General features: G+C 39.8%; 1 protein-coding gene across 3 annotated transcripts in view; it reads left to right on the top strand.

Moving 5' to 3' along the window:
* Window positions 1–5,510: 5,510 nt before the first annotated feature.
* Window positions 5,511–19,969, top strand: part of UBE2U (ubiquitin conjugating enzyme E2 U) — a 72,479-nt gene continuing 58,020 nt past the window's right edge. For 2 of the 3 annotated variants that reach the window (XR_007775436.1, XM_050962065.1), the window contains exons 1-8: window positions 5,511–5,957; window positions 7,265–7,346; window positions 8,160–8,252; window positions 10,316–10,413; window positions 11,502–11,628; window positions 12,621–12,702; window positions 16,684–16,772; window positions 17,931–18,015. Coding sequence is in view for 2 of the 3 variants with exons in the window: in XM_050962065.1 (XP_050818022.1) it covers window positions 5,892–5,957; window positions 7,265–7,346; window positions 8,160–8,252; window positions 10,316–10,413; window positions 11,502–11,628; window positions 12,621–12,702; window positions 16,684–16,772; window positions 17,931–18,015 (722 nt within the window). In the remaining variant the exon portion in view is untranslated. The remainder of the gene's footprint in view (window positions 5,958–7,264; window positions 7,347–8,159; window positions 8,253–10,315; window positions 10,414–11,501; window positions 11,629–12,620; window positions 12,703–16,683; window positions 16,773–17,930; window positions 18,016–19,969) is intronic. The other variant, XM_050962066.1, reaches the window with a different exon arrangement.

The raw sequence follows: 19,969 nt of genomic DNA, 5'->3' as shown, positions 1-19,969 counted from the left end.
AAAAAGGAAGAGAAAATTTTAGAGACTTTCTAATGGTAGAATCAGCATGGCAACTTCCTCCAAAGAACTATTATAGTTGTTTGTGAATCTTTGGAGGTTTGGAAATAAAACTTAAGAATTGTGACATGAGAGGGCAAGATACTGTCTGTTCAGTCTGGCATCTCATCCTTCCCAAATTAGTCTGTCTTTACATAAATAGAAAACTTTTTGTGTTTAAAGGCCAAAATGCATGTCAAAATGGGGGTTCACATTACTATATCCTCCGCAGATAAGGATTAATTATGGCAAGTTTGTACAGAATGAAAACTGCTGATGTAGCAGAGAACTATTCCACAGAAAACTGGGTTGGAAGACTTGGATGTACAAGAACTGCTAAATGTGTATTGCAGGGCCTGAAATATTTAATAGTAAACCAAAGAAGAGTCCATTAGTGCCTTGCATGAATGAAATCGTGCAAGCATTTACAGGTTTAGAATATCCCTACTACATTTGCTAGTTGTTTCAGTATTATTCTGTTACCTTTGGTCATCAAGAGAATTTTAAAAAGCTCACCTAACTCAAAGTACTGCAGATGGTATTTGTATATTCATACTTCAGTGCTGTTATAAGTACTGTTATACTGGTCAATTTGGACCAATACTACAAGATGTTGAGTTCCCTCAACTTCCATTGAATCCAATGGGCAGTGAACGCCCCTGGCACTTAGCGGGAGATATGTGGCCCTTTGCCCTATATGTGGCCCTATATTTTTGAGAATCTCGAAGGCAACTCTGCCTCCTCACAGGACCTGTATTAAGACAATTGGCTTGAAAAATGCTTGAGAGATTGCAGCTTGCATCATTGTGCCATGTTGATTCAAGGTGTAGAGCACTGACATATCTATCACTTTAGCATCATCTAACAGATATGCTCTAGGAATTATTTTGGGGAAATTCTATGGCCTGCATTACTCTAGTGGTCAGACTAGATGATCATAGTGGTCCTTTCTGTCCTTGGAAATCTGTGAATCTCTTACAATAACCAGTGAAACATATTGATGGATTAACAGTTTATACATGATACTTAGATTTCAGTAATCAATTATGCATGTGATAGAACTGCAAGATGGGAGGGTGGAAAATCTACATATGGCTCACAGGTTAATCCTGAAGGATGGACTGTCTTGCAAGGAGCCAGTTTTCTTCTTGGTCTCTTCATGACTTGATTCAAAACCCATTGAAGTCAATGAGAGTCTTTCCCTTGCAGCAAGTGTTTAGTGTGTTTCATGCCTCAGGTGAGAGCTGGTTCTCAGATGCGTATGGATGGGAAATACAATCTTGTATGAATGTCTTTGCAAAGGGTACTGTTATGTATACTGGGATTTATGACAGAACAGGTTTAAACTCCAGTACAAAGAGAAATTAAATCATTGTTCAAAGAGGATAAGCTATTTTTTAGCTTCAGGATGCTTAAAAACTAATTAGTTGAACATGTTTTTGATTTGCTATAAAAAAAACAGCATTTTAACTGAGTTTACCAAAAATGCATTTATTTAACATCTGAATTGCCAAGTCCCTACTATGCTCAGGGAACAGAAGGGTGCCCTGAGAGCTATCATGCTCACCCCTGGGCTCACAGAACAGAAGCCCTTCTGTGGAAAACCAGCAGAGCTGCGATTCTGTGTGGAAGACGTGGGATGGCAGCATTGTTCCCAACACAGAAGCACTAGCTGTGTTACAAAAATGGAACATAACTAAGTTAAAGCACCCTGAGCAACCTTCTTGTTCTAACAACTCTGACTGCGGACGCTATTTTCTGCAGCCAGCATCTTAGTTCCCTCTTGAGCAAGCACTGACACGCATCACAGTACATGGAGAGCTACAGATAGATGGTATGTATGCTTGCACCTTTGTCCCCTTGTCTTCTCTGTACTTGCTCTGGAATGAATGACCACATTTTACCTGATCAAAAGGAAATGAATGATTTTCCGATGTTCTGCTTACAGAGCACTGCTTAACCAAGAAGGTTTTATGATAGGAACCAGTCCTACAGCCTGTAATCATGCAAGCCATATCTATGGGTTCTCTGAGAGCACTCTGTCCTCTGGCTGTATCTTCAATGGCTATGGTGGGCCTACAAACCTCTCTATTCCAGAATATAGTGTCCATGGACTATCACAAGTAATTTTTACCCTCCTATAGGCTTTTTTTTTTAATGATAGAGCTTATCACTTCTAAGTCACTCAACATATAACCAATTGTATTTCTTCCTGTTTGATCTTTAAAGATTAAAATTTAGTATGTTTTAGGACAGTTATATTACTGAGGTAATATAAAATTATTAAAAATAGAGAGTCACAATCTTCTGATTATACACCAAAAGGGTCTTTAAGATGAAGGGGGGAAGTTGATTTTAAATTGGAATTATTAAAAGCATATGTGGTGTCCTTTATTTTCTGTTTATCTGTGCAACACACTGTAGAACAGTGTCTAAAATACTTTTAGTAGCTGAGTTAATTGAGGTTTAGTGTTCCAGACCCCGCTCTAAATGAGAATCTCTGCTCATTGGGGGAAATTCAGCTACACAGACTGCTGTTGGATAACCAGTGTACCCAAAGTTGTATCATCAGAGCAGCACATTGCATTGCTTTAATCTGTAGACTGGGTTAAGAAAATGTTGTTTTTTTGAGATCATTCAAAGAGTCTAAATAAAACTGAAACCATCTGTTTGATTCATAAGAAGTAAATGAGTTCAGCAAACATTAAAAGTGCTTGGAATGCATATGCATATGTGTTTATACACACACACACACGTTGTAACTGATTTCCATACATTACAAAGATATACATAGATGCAATAATATTTTGAAAAAGTACAATTATATTGGATAATATTTGGTTCCCAATCACCTTTACAACTTCTACAAGTACCAGTGACATGAACTTTGAGCAGATCTGGGACTCTTGAAGGTGGAAAGTGCTGGCTCCAGGGCATTGTCCCTAATTTCTGGCTCCTTTTTACAGAAGGAATAATATCACACAGATTCATTGGGACTGGATTTTGGGATTCTGTGCAACAATCAATAGTCAAATTAGACATTAGGCTGCCAGATGACTGGGGAGAATGAGAACGACCTCCTTGAGGGACATTCTTTCATGGATACTTCTGCCTTGATAACTTCTTGATTTTTAAAGCCAAAAGGGACCATTCCATTATAGTCATCTAATCTGACTTCCTGTACAACACAGGCCACAGAATTTCAACAAGCGATTCCTGCATCAAGCTTATAACTTCTGGTTTAGCTAAAGCCTATATTTTAAAAAGCCATCCAACCTTTGATTGAATGACTTTGTGACCGAAAATCAACCACATCCCTAGGTAAATTGTTCCAATGGTTAATTACCTTCATTGCTAAAAATGTGCATCTTATTTCCAGTCTGAATTTCTCTGGAGTCAACTTCCAGCCATTAGAGCTTGTTATGATTTTGTCTGCTAGATTAAAGAGGCCTGAACCATCAGAAATCCCCTCTTCATGTAGGTATTTAGAGATTGTGACCAACTCACCTCTTAAATTTCTGTTTGCAGATCCTCCCTTACACATTCCAAATCCCCCTCCTGAGAGAGACCAGTCATAGAGGAACGGCAAAGCAGTAATTCAGATTTTCCTGGCCTCAGCATCCATTCCTAGATGTTTCTCTGCAGGAGGAGATGATTGTGCCCCTAAAACATAGTTGACATTTCAAGAAGAACTCTAGAGACAATTCTTTTCAGTGAATTTCTACTTAATCATAGTCTATTTTAGGGTATGTATGTGTGTGAAGATCTTCTCCTTATTCCTTAACATCTTGTGCAGGATCAGGCCCCTGGTGTGACAAGACTATGGGAACCTAACATCAGTATCAGTGCAAAGAAGGTACAATAATATGTGCAAGGAATTTTAGATTTCTACATGCTGGTCAGAACATCTGGGCCAGCTTCTGGACAGTGTGGAAAACATACACTGCCCCTTGCAAAAGGATGTAGTAATAGCAGATGTAGCCATTCTGGGCATTCACCCAGTCATTCCTGGGAGCATTGTATCTAAGCAAACACACTGTCTCAAGGACCTGCTACCATTATCCCTTCTTCCTATCTCTCCCCAGCACCAGCAGTGTCTTAATGACACACCTAGCTTTTATGCTTTATCTCTGGGATTCTGATTATCCTCCTATGCTAGAGACAACAACTACATTTGATCCCAATCATATGGATACAAAACAGCCAAATTATTTTCTGATATTACATGTGCAGAGCACTGGTAAACCCAGAGGGTTTTGTAATGTTGAGGGCCCCATCTTGCACAATTTATTCCTAGAAGTAGCCTTATTTCAGATAATGTCAATAGGACTGTCCTTGCTTGAGTAAAGGTTGGAGAACTGGGCCTTTAGCAAGCTATATCCAACATGATGCCAATTCTCCATTTTTAATTAAGGAAGGATTATCCCTCACCCCACCGCCAACCGTATGGCCATTATTAATGTATTTATTAAATAAATATGAAAATATTAAATTTAGCTATAACAGATTCTGCCCAGATGTTAGAGAAACTATTTTCTGTAATCAGCTGGCTGCTGTATTAAACGTCTCTCATTCCAGAGCTAATGCTGGAAAGGAGGCAGCATTGCAAAGCAGTCAAACTACAGGACTTTGGGGGTCAGGAGAAAGCAGTTGTATCCTGAACTCTGCCCTGTTTCAGTATGTGACCTTAGGCAAGCTGCTTTTCCTCTCCCTCTGGGGACAGTGATACCTAACCCTTATTAAAGTATGATCAGATCTGAGAAGAGAAAGTGCTCTGTCAGTGCTATTCATAGCACAGGCAGATTTTTAATATCTCCCTCCCTCTGGCAATGAAGGGTTTGCTGAATTTCTCTGGAGTCAACATTTTTTAAAATTCGTCTCCATTCACGTTGACCCAGATGCTTGGGACTGAGGTGTTTGTGAATCAGGCAACCAGATCTGGCTTGGGCAAAGGGGTGCACTTCAAGATAAGTGTGGGAGCTGGTGGAGTTGTAACCAGACATAGTTTTATTCAGTGGTACAGACTATAAGTGGTGTGTGTGTGATTTTTAGTCTATAAAACTCCCCAATCTTTAAAACTCGTGATGACACTTCCAAAAAAACCAGGGACAAAGCCAGCCTCCAGCAGCCCTTTGCCCAGGTAATTCTCAACCCAGGAAGATGGATGCCACATAAGGGCATCTTCCTAGGCTCATGTTCAGCCTTTAATGTCAGGACTTGACCTTTGCCTCTAGAGTCATGGCTTGGCCTCTAGGCTTTGCCTCTAGTGTCATGGCAGCTGCAGCCATGGGGAACTGCCTTTTTAAGTGCTGGGTGAAAGGCCACTTCTGATTGGGGCAAGCTGATTAATGAACTAAGACTTCCTGTGATTGGCTGGGCAGGGAACAAAGCTATAGCCTTACCAACTGAGCAGACCAAGGAGTGTGTTGCTGGGTAACGCTATACACAGAGTCCAGCCTATTGTACTTCTGCTATGTGCTGGGGAGGGCTCCCAGCTGCCCTGACGCTCCTTCTCCTCCTATAGACACTCTCCAACCGTATAAGAAAATTCAATGGATCAGGAATAAGCTCCTTAGCTGGGTTTGTTTAGCCTCTGCTACTCAGCGTTCACCAGCTCTGTGTGGTGCTTTTAGCTCTGACTGACCCTTTTGGATTTCAGCTCAAGGCCATTAGCCTCTTTAAACTCCATGCAAACCCCTTAGAAATTATGTGCACAAGCCACTAACCGCTGTGAGGCAGGAATTAGGGTGGGAGGATCACCTGCCCTTTTGCAAGACGACAGCCTCTGTGAAGCAAGAACTATATTGTGGGGGAAGGCGAGAGAGAAAGAGTCCTGCACAAGTTCTCTTATTGCTATGCATTCCAGAGCTTACTTCTTGTTGGAAAGAGAATATCTGGAGTATAAAGAAGCCAACATTTTTGTGAGTAGTATCTTTGTATACTTCCAATATCTAAGCTGGGTATAACTAATTAACATGCAGCTGGCATCTTTTTTACATCCTGAGCCTGGCTTTCCCCCATTTTGTGTTAGCATCCCTTCCCGCTAGGGTGACCAGATGTCCCGATTTTATAGGGACAGTCCCGATTTTGGGGTCTTTTTCTTATATAGGATCCTATTACCTCCCCCACCCCATCCCGATTTTTCATACTTGCTGTCTGGTCACCCTACTTCCCGCACCCCTTCTCAGCACAAGAAGTAAAACCACAAAATTATATACAGAGCACATACCTACAGTCTTGACCAGAATTGCACTTGGGCAGCCTGCCAGTCCCACCTCTTGCACCACTGCTTCTACATTTCTATTTTTAGCAAGCTAGCTTGATCAGAGGTAGTGCAGGTATGTCTACTTGAGCTGGAACCTACACCTTCCAGCTCCAGTGTAGACATATAATTCTTGGGTGGTGGTGGTTGTTTTTGGGAGGGGGAGAATTGGAAGGGGGGATTAACCCTAATATCTTTAATTTTCAAAGTTAATTCCACAGATCATCAGATGTAATTTAATGACCTAAAACTGTACATTGTTTCATAATAGTGGAGCTTTATTCTTTTGGAATTTCATTGGTAATTAGAGGAAATGTAATAAGAATCCAAATGGAGGCCCTGATATTACAGTCCCCATATGCATGCAAAAATCCCACTGACTTCTGGTTAGCTTCACATTGTTTTTCTAAGTGCCCCATTGGTACTTCTGCAGTGTGCACAAAAAACCCTTAAGGGAACTTGGGAAAGGAATTTTGGTGTCAGAGTCCACCAAAATTCAAGTGGCAAGTGAACTATTTAACAAAAATGTAAAACAAAATATTCATGTGGACTGGCTGGCTCTGGGCCTGAAAACTAGTATATAGAGTCATTTGCCTTTAAACAGACAGTTCAAATCCAGTGCTAGCTGATGATGCTTGGCTGTTATCTTTTCATAAAAATATCATCTACTGTAGCAATATGCTGTATTTCCTACCCATCCACGTTTCCCAAAAAAGCCAGGTTGAAAAGGACTATGACTACATTTTATATATATGCTTATTTTTATTGTTAGGTTTCATAAGAATCCTTCATGCTTCCACGTAGTATTTTCATGCATCCAAGGGTCTCAAAGTGCTCTAGAAACATTAATTAACTAATTCTCACAACTCTTAATTTTAACTTAAAAAGTAAGCAAGTATTTTTTAAGGGAACATGTCAAGTTCATCATGTTCCTCACTTTATCTTCGTTTTATACCTTTGTTTTAGGGCATCTTTGTCATTCCTACAAAGGATAATTTGCTGGAATGGCTAGCCGAAGTCCAGGGACTCAAGGATTCTCTTTGGGAAGGTAACATATAAAGATTTTACTATACCATGTGATTTTATAAGTGTAGTGTGTGTGTAATGTTATGTCTATCCATCCATCCTTCTGGCTATTTAAAAAAATTGATAATGCAAACAGTTTTAAGAAAGCATACAGAACTTGACTGGTTTTTCATTATTAGCTGCACATTAGTTTTCAGTACCCCTCCATAACTACATTAATACTTTGTAAATTATGTTTATTGTTAATCAATGTACAACAAAGTGAATATTTTACAAAATAAGGGATGGAATTTTCATAGGAGGCATTGAATTTCAAATCCCAGCCAAGAGACTTGTGTCTCAGGAAATCACTAATAACCGCTTTATCTGTAGATGGTTGACATTTACTCAGCACAGGTAGAGTAACTAATGTAACTATTGAGAGTTATTGTGTAATCCCATTATTCCAGGAATTGGGACAATAGGCGTAGGTTTATAGTGCTTCTGCCTTACTCCAGCCCTGCTGTGCCGTGGCACATCGAGTATCTGTTCTGTGAATTGATTTCAGCTTCCAGACCTGTTTATCTGACATTCTTCAATGGTACTAAATTCAATTGATGATGATAATGCAGCAATCCAATAAGTGTATGTAGAATTAGCATTTTTATCTAATGTGAAGCATCCTGCTTCACCTGTTGTTTTCCAGAACTTGTTAACATTAGCACAAGGAACACAACTTTCAAAACAAAACAAAAAACCTATAGCAACAAAGCCTTCATTGGACAAATGCAACACAGATGTGCTTGTTAAATACAAGATAGTATTTTAGTTAATACCAATCTCTTTCTCATAATAGGGGCTGTTCTCCAGCTGTCAATAATGTACACTGAAGAGTACAATCGTGTCCCTCCAACTCTGATATTTAACACCATTCCATTCCATCCCAATGGTAAGGACCATGTGAGAAATTGTCTGATCATGTAGTTAGATATTTCAGATACTTGTTTAGCTTGACTTTTATTTCCCTGCACTATCATTGCTCCAACAGAAACCTTGTTCAAACCCTCCCAAAAACTGTGTGCAATTTTCAGGCAGAGGATTCATAAACCATGTCTAAACCATGCATTTGAATGCTCAGGTTGTCCCACGGGTGCATAAATCTCCATTTTCGTGCCCGAATGCCCAAATGCAGGATTCATTGATTAAATGCAGGATTTGGGTCTTAAGACTCATATATTTGAAAACTGGGCTTTCTCTGGCCACAGCATGCCCTTAGGGAAAATGCAAGCACATGTCCCTTCCTAGATAGAAGAGAAAGTGTATGCTACTGAAGCAGGAGCTCCCGCTTCCCCTGTGTCATGCATAACTTCCCATCCTGCACAAAGTGAAATGCAAGAAAGAAGTCTACATAATCAAAGGCGTTAATAAAAGCTGAGCAGACAGAGAGGATCATAGGTCACATTTGCCAAGCATTACAGTGCCTAGCCAGTAGCTGGAACAAAGTTGTTTAAATTCCCCTATACCTTTCTATTGTAATACAGCACATCACTCTTACCAGAAGAGGTAACCTCCACAGCACTGACAGGCTGGCTCTTCACCTGGGTTTTGGGGGCATCTCTGGCGCTCTCTCTGCCTCAGGGTTTGGTGTACCAAAGAGATCTTGGCTGCCTAGGGGAATAGCCCCCTGAATGGGTTTGTGGTCATTTTCATGCCTTCAGATGCCTTGGCCAAATTGTCCAGAACCCTATGCTGGGATTCATGGGTAGTGTCCTCATCAAAAATCCAGTACAGGTCCTCATAGTAAGGGCAGGTACTGAGAGCATTACCAGAGGTCCTGTTTGTGTCTCTAGTGGTGGTGTAACTTTGCTGGAGCTCCTTTGCTTGAGCACAACACTGGGCTTTGTCCTGTGAGTGCCCCTTCTCCCACTCTTGCTCCAATTGCCACTTGTAAATCAATGTAACAGTGACTGCTGCTAAAATGGGACTGGACCTGTCCTTGTCCCCAGAGGGCAAGGAGATCCAGGACTTCTAGACAGACCCACTCCGAAGCACAATGCATGGCTGCCATTATGGGAATGTGACCGTGGGAGTGTGAACTTTCCACAAGCTGAAATTGTAAAGGGGTGCATCCGAGTGTGTGCCAGCATTTAAAAGGAGGTGACATCCAGTCAAGCTGACCCTGAAGCAGTAGAGGACACACAGGTAAACAGATGTGAAGCAATGCAGTTTGGGATGGCAATGGGAGGGCTGCCAGAAGTGATAGGTTTATCCAAAATCGAGATGTGTCCACACAAACCTTATACTAGTATAACTCATTTTGAAATAGTTATCTTGCTTTAAAAACAGATTAAGGGAAATGGGATTCAATGACAGATAAAGATTGCACAGGTAACCATACATCTGGCATTTCCTAATTTTGAATGCTTGACTTTGCAATGTAAATATTCTTTTAACATACTTTTTTATGTAATTTCTATAACAAACTTTGAAAGAGAATTTTTTGTGGCCAGCTTTAGTCCTGGAAACTCATACACTTCATACACTAGGGGCCAAATATTAGTCTCAGTGATACCTTTGCATCCCCAGTGAAAGGATACATTGATGCTACTCAAAAGAGAGTTTAGCCCACAGTTTGATACTTTGGTGATTCAGTGCACTTCAGAAACAGAAAGCAAATTGCTATGATGATCAATGTAAATCTGTATTATTATTTAGTACTTGAATTGCAGCTATGCCAAAGGCTCCACTCAGGGTTTTGACCCTTTTGTACAGACACCATACAAAAATAAAGTAAGAGTATAATCTAATTGAACAATCAGAGGGACTGTGGACAAGTGTGACAATGATAGAAACACCCAGTTACATTGATTTGCCCTATGCAACACCTAGATAGTCTGAGTAATTTAAAGCTATAAATAAATAAAACACAATAACTCTCAATAGTTCTTCTAGCATACAACAGCCATGTTGCTAAATTCTTTTGAAGTTACACAACAATTTTATTCAATACAGTGGATCAACATTCCGGGAGACCTTGTATAGATTTTCTAGACAATCCTAAAGAGTGGAATGGAAAGTTAACGATGAGTAGCATTTTACTCGCTATCCAGGTAAGAAAAGAGTATTGTAAATAACTCAATTTAAATCTCTTTTCATAAAAGAAAATACTAAAATGTACTTTACCTATATCACAGGGATTTCAAACTTGCAGACTGATTCTGTGATGTAGGATTGTTCATTTGGTTTAAAATTAAAAATGCAAATGGCTGCATGGCTTCAGAGCCACAGCAAATATATTCTGTAAACCATATTTTTTTAATAACATTAATTTATTTTTACTTCTGTATTTGTTCCCTGGTGTCTCATTTAGCAGCACATTACTTCTGAGTAAGACAGATAGATAAATGAATGAGTATGATTGAAACTGCTGCCAGTGCTAAATATTTTTAACCAGTAGCTACTTTGATCTTTTGGATTTATGCTCTCTTATCTTGAGTAAGCCACTGCTCAAGACATGTGTAATCTGCTTGATTCTTTGTACTTTTAAAATGCTGATAGCTCTACTTTTAAATTCCTGAATTATCTCATGGTCAAAGTCTTGATCATGAGTGTTGGCATAGGTCTTGAGATTAGTGAGTAACTCAAAGCAGCTACCTTTAGTTTTAACACACAGGCCTCAGTGTTTCAAATTTACTGCCTTTTCTTCCAAGAAAAAAATTCATACAGCCTTCTCCTTGGAGCAAGTCCTACCCCTTTTTAAAGTCTTTCCCATCACTATGAAGGATATCCTGCCCTCCACTCATGACTGAAAATGGCCCCCCGATGTATGCGTGATTTTTGTGGCCATCCTAATATTGGTTATGAGTAAAACAAATGGCAGTCATGTATCATTCATGGCTGTCTGCTTGGAATTATACAAAAATCTGATAGAAAACAGGAAGAAGGGAGCATAGGTTATGACCTTTTTTAAGAAAATCAAAATGAAGGGCCCAATCCCAATCCTAACAAAGCCACAAAGTGGCCTTGTTTTTGCTTTGAATTTAACATACCAGTATGATTGTTATTAATTCATTGTAAAACTATTAAATCAATAATTTTGATGGATTGTGAGTTCTGTGCAGAATAGATGTTTTAGAGACCAATTTGTACTCTCTCTCCCTCCCTCTCTCTCTCTCTCTGTGTTTATACTTTTATACAGGTAATGCTTTCTAATCCAGAACTGGAAAATGCAGTGAATGTGGAAGCAGCAGAAATGCTGAAAAACAACATATCCTTGTACAGACAAATGGTTATACAATGTGTTAGAACTAGCCAACACCTAGAAGGTAATACTGTGCTTGCTTTGTTATTACCCATAAATAGAATTTTGTTTCGTTTAAAACTCCTTCTTTAAAAAACAGTTTATTGTATGCTCAACAGTAAATTTATATTAGTATGATTGGTAATTTAATGTCAACAAACACCAGTTAGGGAATATGCTGGGCCAAATTCAGAGCAAATGTACACAGTCCTATAAATTACACGTTGGTGAGTGAGCGCCAGTGTAATTTACATAGTGATATTAGGGAAAGTCAGATTTGTTGCAGGAAAAGTACGTAAGAGGAAGGACGTTAGATGAATCAGGGAGCCAGAGAGCAGAAATACTGCTATCCTTATCATGACTTGCCTGCCTAATATGAATTGTATTTGCCTGGTAAATCTTCATGAGAATGGCATTTAGTGTGCTATGGTTATGCTATACAATGACGAACCTGCAAAAGCAACTACAACTAGAGTAAAAATTGGGGCAGAATTTGGGTCAGTATATTTAATGTTATTGGTGCAACCAGGGCATGTGGCAGATATGAAAGGTGAGTACTGTGGCTGTACTTGCTCTCAATGAGCCAAATTCCAGTCCACTCTGACCACTGTATGCCACGGAGGTGCCACAAAGTGGCTGTATTCTGGCAATAATGGGTTGGTGCCTATAGGAGAATTTGCCTGTTGCAGAGGACATTGCTGCTGGTTCAAAGCTATCAGAATCTGCTGCTGTTTCAGCTGCCTACCCAAACCTCTGGAGTACTGTGTGGGACAGCTGCACTCCTTTTGGCAGGGACAGGAGGACTAGTGCACATGCAGAGGGGAAAGAAACCCAGTATCTGTACCATAGTGCAGATGTGATGAGTTGTTAATTGTATGAGAACTGGGGGAAAATATAGGACCAGATCTTTATCTGATGTAAATCAACATAGCTCCATTGAAGTCAATGGAACTGAACCAATTTACAGGATCTGACTCATAAAAATGTTTTTAAAAATGTCCATCTTCTCCTTTGCAGACCTTTCTATTACTGGGAAAGATTGTGCTTCTTCTCTGAAGTATTACTTGCCATCTGAAGCATCTTCTCAGGGCCATGTCAGGTAACAAGTTATGATGAACTAAGAAATCTTGGCCCCACTAAAGTCAAACAGAGTTTTGCCTGTGACTTTAGTAGGGCCAGGATTTCATACCTATTGTGCTAGACTCACTCTAAATGCTAGTTCCTGGAGATAGGGTGAAGTAGATAGCTTCAAACCCTAACACTAAGGGAATTCACAGGTGCCCAGATACAATCAGATTCTGGAGTGGTGCAAAGGGGCCTGAATTAGGAAGAGAACGTGGCCCCGTATGTTAGCTTGAAATTTAACCTCAGAATTACTTCAGTGATAATGTCATGCACAACTCTAGCACTATAGAAATAAATACAAAATAAAAACAATCTAGTGTATTCTAGAAAGAATTCATTGGTTTCCCTGTACTATTAAAATAATAAAATAAATAAATTATACATAAATATGTTTAATCTCCTGGAATAAATGTCATTGACTACGTCAAACCAAAATATCACTTGACCTAACAATGACACAATTCCTGGCTATGCTCCTGTAGGTTGGACATAGGACTTACTGGCAATAACTGTGAAGGCAACCACTTGCCAGATGTTTCCATAAGAAAGTTAAATAATTGGGAATATCCACTAACAGGAAAAAGAAAATAATTGCCTCTTTTGGGGTATAGCTCTTAATGCAACCTGAGCCCAATGTTGCTCCTTCTGAAGTTATCCGTGGAAGTTTTGCTGTTAACTCCAATGGAAGTGGGATCATTAAGTTTTGCATGAAATTCAGAGGATACTGAATCAGAACCATTACAAAAAGAATGAACAGTATTAGTTTGTCACCAACATATTATGGATCAATCCCACCTTCTTTGGACACCCAAAACTTCCATTGACTGAAGTGAAAGTTCTGAGTCTGGAATGGAAGGTACTAAGGGTCAAGGTCCATTATGGAATTATTTCCTTTTCAGGATATAGCTTTAAATATTGGTAAATGCAAAACACCTCTGAAGAGCTGCTTTTGACATTTTACAGGACCTAAAAGGCTAGGGTGTGGCGGGAGGACATCGGATAGATAAAAATAATGGTGGTCATTGAGCTCAAGGGTCCATGTTTTCTCTCGGGCTCATTTCCTGCCTCTCAACTTCACTCTTGCCTCCTGAATGTCTGACGGCAATGAGATTGCGGTGGTTTTCCTGGTTCACACGTACAATCATCTCTTGTTATTTATAACATTATATAGAATTACATATACTGATTTGTTTTATTTGACTTTTTTGAGTGTAACTTTAGCGCCCTCATGGCCAAGATGGAATCTGCTCTGCAGGCAGCTCTGGCCAAGAGAAAGCATGCACAGGAATGCAGCAGGAGAAATCCCTTCCACCCCAGGGGCACCTGTTCCAAAACCCCCAGAGTGAACACACAGATCCACTGGAACAGTACAATGGATATAAGAAAGGGAAATATTTATTTACAGAGAGATGAGAGGAGAAATACAACAAGGGGAAATATAGGGGAGCAGTAAAACCGGGTTGCATCCAAACCAAGGCCCCACAGGCCCAGTGGTAGCATAGTCTGGAAGGACAGACACCGAGCAGTGTGCCTGCACACAGAGTTCAGGAGTCCTGAGCAAAGTTCCAGTCCAGTGGTGAGTCTTGGGTGTTCCTGGTTGTCTTCAGCACCAGTGAACTTTCCCCCAACAAACCCCTCCGGTGCCCTCTTCTGCTGCTCTCTGCAAAGCCACACAGAGCAACCACTTCCCCACTTAACTAGCTAGCAACCTCCCTTCTTGTTCCCAATGCAGAGTCACAAGCCCTAGTACTCACAGCCCCATGCAGCTCTGGGCAGCCGTGATACTGGATCCAGCTCCAGCTTGTCCTCCTCACGTGATTCCTCCCTGGCACAGTGCTCTTCCTGGCTCCTGTCCTGGAGTGTCCCCAATCGGCCGCCCTGTTCTTTCCATGCTTCAGATAGGTTCTCTGCTGCTTCCTTTTCGAGGGTCTGCGGGCTGCTGCCTCTCTCTCCCTCTGAGCTCCAGAGCCCCCCCTTTTTTTCCTTTTTTCTCACTCTCCCCCTCTCACCTAGGAAAAAGATTTAAAGGGGCCATGCTCTCTAAACCCCAAAGGGGTTACATGAGGATTAAATTGTAAAGGTATCTTTATTGAAACAAGAGCACCTAGCACAAGACAATGCAGTACATAATGAAGAGCCAAGCAAGACAATAAATTTGTGGTGTTCCAAGTCCATGTATTACAAAAGCTGATGCTATCGGGTAGGATTCTCAAAAGCACCCAGTGTTGGCCTAACTGCTCTCACTGAGGGCTTGTCTACACTGTGCTTTAGTCAGTATACATTTTAGTCCACACTAGCATGTTGCACACCAACTGGCCTACTGGTCCACAGGACCCTGCTGGCTTGCACTAGACTTTCCCTACTGCATGTTAACATATTACTGTTTGAAATGGGACTACATTAACATGTACTAGGGATCATCTAGTGCATGCCAGCATGGTCCACATAGGCCAGTTAGTGCATGACACATAGTGTGAACTAAAATGTACACCCCTCTGGTGCAGACTAAAGCGACATGTAGACAAGCCCTGACACACAGGATAAAACTCCCACTGATTTCAGTGGGGGCAGAGGTAGGCCGACACTGGGTGTCTGAAAATTATTATTATTAGTAGTAGTAGTAGTACTGTAGTAGCGCCTGCAAGCCCCACTCCTGGACCAAGACCCTATTGTGCTAGGTGTGGTATAGAGGTAGAGCGAAAAAGACAGTCCCTGCCCCACAGAGCTAATAACCTAGGTAAAATCACCCCCCCTCCCCACGTTCAAACAAGAGTTTACTTAGCTACTCAAACAATTTTTTTAAAACGTGTAATGGCAAGCGAGATAATATATTTCAAAAGGCCAATTGATATTGAACAAAATAATATATTGTGGAGATATATTAGTATAAGGTCGCAATCAACTTTTTTCCCCCCTGATTTTTGGCCTTAACTCCCTCTTCTAAATGCCTCAAGTGAAATCTCTGTAATTGATGTCTAGTGTAAATGGTCTTTGACCAGATTTTTGGACCGGAACCAAGTGGCCTGACATGCTGTTTCTGAGACATGTCACTAACAAAAAAGATGTCTTTTTCTCTTTTTCAAAACTATTTTCATGTTTTTTATGTTATTTCTGAGGCAGCTGGGCCATGAAATCCTACTCTTGTCTTTCTTCTAGAGTCTGTATAGAGATTTGAGGTGAAATCTTGACTCCACTGAAGTCAATGTTTAAACTCCCATTGAGTTGAGTGGGGCCAGGATTTCTCCTCTTGAGCTTAATCCTTGGTATAGATGAGGGGATAAGGCTGTCTGGGGACTGTATTAGCCTTGGTGCAAGTTAAAGTGAGCACAGTTTAACTGAGAGGAGAATTTGGTCTAGTGTGAGTGTGAATAAACCAGATAGTAATGCAATTAATAGTTTAAAAATGCAATATTTAAATAACCATTTTGCTTCATTTATATTGACTATATGTGTAGTAGTTTTGAGACTAAAGATATAACCATAAAACATATAAAGAAGGTTTTAAAAAACTCTACCCTGTGTTGTTTGTTGGTGGGGTATGGTAGCTATTTTAGAAGGTATATATTTCTTCCCTATTAGCTATATATTCTCTTAACCAGATCTGCTTTATAAATAATCAGAAAATTGGTTCTTTTCTGCTAAACTAATCCCTGGAAGGGCCTGGGGGGGTGAGGAGGGCAGACTATGAAAATAATCCATCTGGTTGTCTCATAAACTGATAACATGTAAACATAGCTAAAACATCTTTAAAATATTAGTGTTTGCTCTTGTTTAAGCTGGCTGTTTTACACACTAGTGACTCTATATCTCTGTCATTTGCGAGCAGCCAGTAATGCAATAATTTAAAACTCTTTTAATTCATTCTGTTGTTTTGTGGAAGGTTATGCATGAAAATCTGTGTTTACTACCGAATTGTCTGATCACCAGAAACTTTACTATGCGTTTATGTTTTCAGAAGGATTACAACCATTTCGTTTGAAGATTACCACAGGATGTGGTCAGGAATAGCCACATCAAAAGCAGCAGAACATTTTAAAGCCCCATGTAAGATGATATGCCTGATTTAGCAAAATTAAACATAATGGACCTGATTCTTCTCTCCTGCTGGATTTACACTAGAATAACAAATTTGACTTCAGTGGAGTTGTTCCTGATTGTGAGATCAGAATCAAGCCGTATATCTTAAGCATCCACAAATTAGGGTCAGATCCTCAGGTGATGTAAATTAACATAGCTGCAATGACTTCAGTAGAACTATGTCAGTTTTCACCAGCTGAAGATCAGGCCCTTATTCTTATTTATTATTGCACTGTCCTAGGAGTCCCAGTCATGGACTCTGCCTAGCACAGCGGGTCCAGTGTTCAAAGATGGAACAAAAAGAAGATCTCTGCCCCCAAGAACTTACAATCTAAGTAAGTTCTTGTTAGGAAGTTTGGAAACCTGGGTTTGTATCGAAGAAAACATATGAAGGTGTCATTAGTGAAGTGTATACAATTATGATGAGTAGGAAAACGTTTTGGGAGGAGGAGAAGATCAAAACAAAACAGATGTGAACTATGGCCAACACAGTGCTCTGATGACAATGCGGTGTTCCACCACCAAAGAATGTTATAACTAAGTTACCAGCACACTTGGATGCATGACAGTGCTTTAATAGGATTTTAGGGGAATTACTTTTCGGAGTTTCGGTCTGCAGGATCAGGTTTATATTGTTATTTATTATATATTCTATTCAAAATAAATGTGTGTCATATAATCACCATTTTATGTTCATGCATTTCATTGGTCATTTTTGTCCTATTTTGTTGTTTTATTCATAATACGTTAAAAAGGCACATATAGTGTTGCCATCCACCTAAGATAAGAGATCAAAATTTGCTCTCAATTACACTAGTGTTTATCAGAGTAACTCCACTAGGTTCCATGAAATTACTTCAAATTTACCCCATTTTAACTAAGGTCAGAGTCTGGCCCAGGGACCTTATTAATAGCAATTATGTAGTTGTTAATGGTTGAGGTCCTGATTCCATTGCAGTTGATAGCAAAAGTCTCATTGACTGTAATAGTGCAGGATTCCGCTATAAATTTCTCTATGTCATGCATATGCTTGTACTACTCTGATATTTAATATTTCTTTGGGGAATGTGATGATTGGTGCATCTTTTTCTCTAACTGTAACTTTCTGTAATTATGCCATTATAGTGTTTGAAGATCCAACATTTATAGGGAACTGCTATGGCTGGAAGGCAAAAAATGTGAAAGAAACAGGAGAGTGGGATGAGAATACGTAAGTGTCTTAAATCCACTGAGCTTAAATTGCTATATATTTAGACCCAGGGTCTTTGCATATGCAATGGCAACATTTGAACTGTAGTGCTTTTCTTATAGTTTCAGGCTGTTCATATTTGTACCCTATAAAATGTTACCAGACTGTTGATAATTGTTCTGAACTGTGTCTTTGATTTCGAGGTGTAGGTCCAAATCCCACCCTGTGTTGTGTGGATGGTCTGAGGGTAGAGGACATTGGGAACAGAAGCAGTGTAGGATTACTACCTAGTAATGTGCAAGAAAGTTCTAGGACAAGGCTCTGCTAGAATTAGGGTGACCAGATAGCAACTGTGAAAAAACAGGATAGGGAGTGGGGGGTAATAGGCACCTATATAAGAAAAAGTCCTCCAAAACGGGATTGTCCCTTTAAAAACGGGACATCTGGTCACCCTAATTATAATGGATGCATGCTGCTTTTTTAGGGACCAGCAGTAAGGTGAGCCTCTTGAACACCAGAATCACTCTGAGACTCCCATAGATTCTTCACCACTTCCTTCCACCCTGCCAAACACAGCTCAGACAAGTGAAGTCAGCTGAGGATCTGGATCAAGGCCCTTAAATTTTGAGTGCCTACTCACATTTTTCTCTAAGTTCCCCTGTGACTGAAACCCTGTTTCCAACTGCGTTTCTAAGGAAAAGGCAAAGCAAAATGCAAGGTCATTGTGCTGCCCTGTAACCTTTCAGCTCAGACTGGACTTTCTCACTCCTTTTTATTACTTCTGAAGCTTTACAGCAGGTCAAAAAGTTAGGAACTCCTTTTACCATTCAAATCTTATTTGCCTTCAGCATGAATTGGAAGAAAATGAACGGGTAGTTTCAGGTTGAATTTGAAGGACAGCAAGTTCTTAACTCAAATTAAAAGCTTATTTTTCTTTCTGAAGAAACCTCTAGAATATAAGGTTAATTTTCCTTTGACATGACTTCCTTGTTTTATTTCCTTTAACAGAACTCCTTTGTTTTGTATGTTTGATAATTGTTTCATTATGTATTGCCACAGCATCCTCTTGACCCAAGAAAATATTCAGAAAAACCAGGAACTTGTCCTTTTAAACTCAGCTGTCCATTTTTGCATATGGTTTAACAGTCAGGAGTTGTTTCAGAAAACTGTCTTTTTCACTGTCAAGCGTAGCACATTTTTCATGTTAGTTTCATTGGAGCTGGAAAGGAAATTACTGTGTGGTTTCTTTGAGGGGAGTGGGTAGAGGAGGGAACCTATTGGTTTGAAATCTCACTGCCATCTGGTGGTAGGAGACCATGTACTGTTAACCGATTTTTTTTCTGTCTTTTAACTTCTGGGCTTGATTAAACACAGGCAGGTTCAAATGCCCGGAACCAGGTTCAAACAGAGTTACCTCTCATACAGTATTCTTTCCCCAATTGCAAACAGCTCACAAAACATGTTTGAGCTTTAAAGCTTGCAATATGTCCTTCACTCGTAGCATTGGGTAGGAAAGTAAGAGGCCACATTTTCTGACATCAGTGCAGAAATAACCTTAATTGTTGGCTATATAATAATATAGTTTATGTTTTCTTATTAAAGTTGTAGTTCATTCATGAACCATTATAAAGTAGATTGCAACACAATTTGTTTTTGTATAACACTATTCAGATAAAAATATTACAAGATCTTTCACAGCTGATTATGTACATTCATTTACTACACTAGTGTGTACGTAATTAGTGTTGAGTCAAATTCAGCTCTTGGTTACAAAATCTGGACTAACTCTGCTGAGCCTATGATTCACCCTGGAGTAACAGACAGCTGAATGTGGCACATCATTGCTAGATGAGATAGTTGCCAATTTTGGTCTAGATGAATTCCTGGAAATTTCATCACATGATATAATCTTTAATTAAAGATTAATCTTTAATTCCTGGAGGCTCCAAGACAATTCAGGGGGCACCCCATAGGG

The sequence above is a fragment of the Gopherus flavomarginatus genome, chromosome 7 (assembly GCF_025201925.1).
Source record: "Gopherus flavomarginatus isolate rGopFla2 chromosome 7, rGopFla2.mat.asm, whole genome shotgun sequence".
Taxonomy (NCBI): Eukaryota; Metazoa; Chordata; order Testudines; family Testudinidae; genus Gopherus; species Gopherus flavomarginatus.
This window is presented reverse-complemented; position numbering and strand designations above follow the sequence as displayed.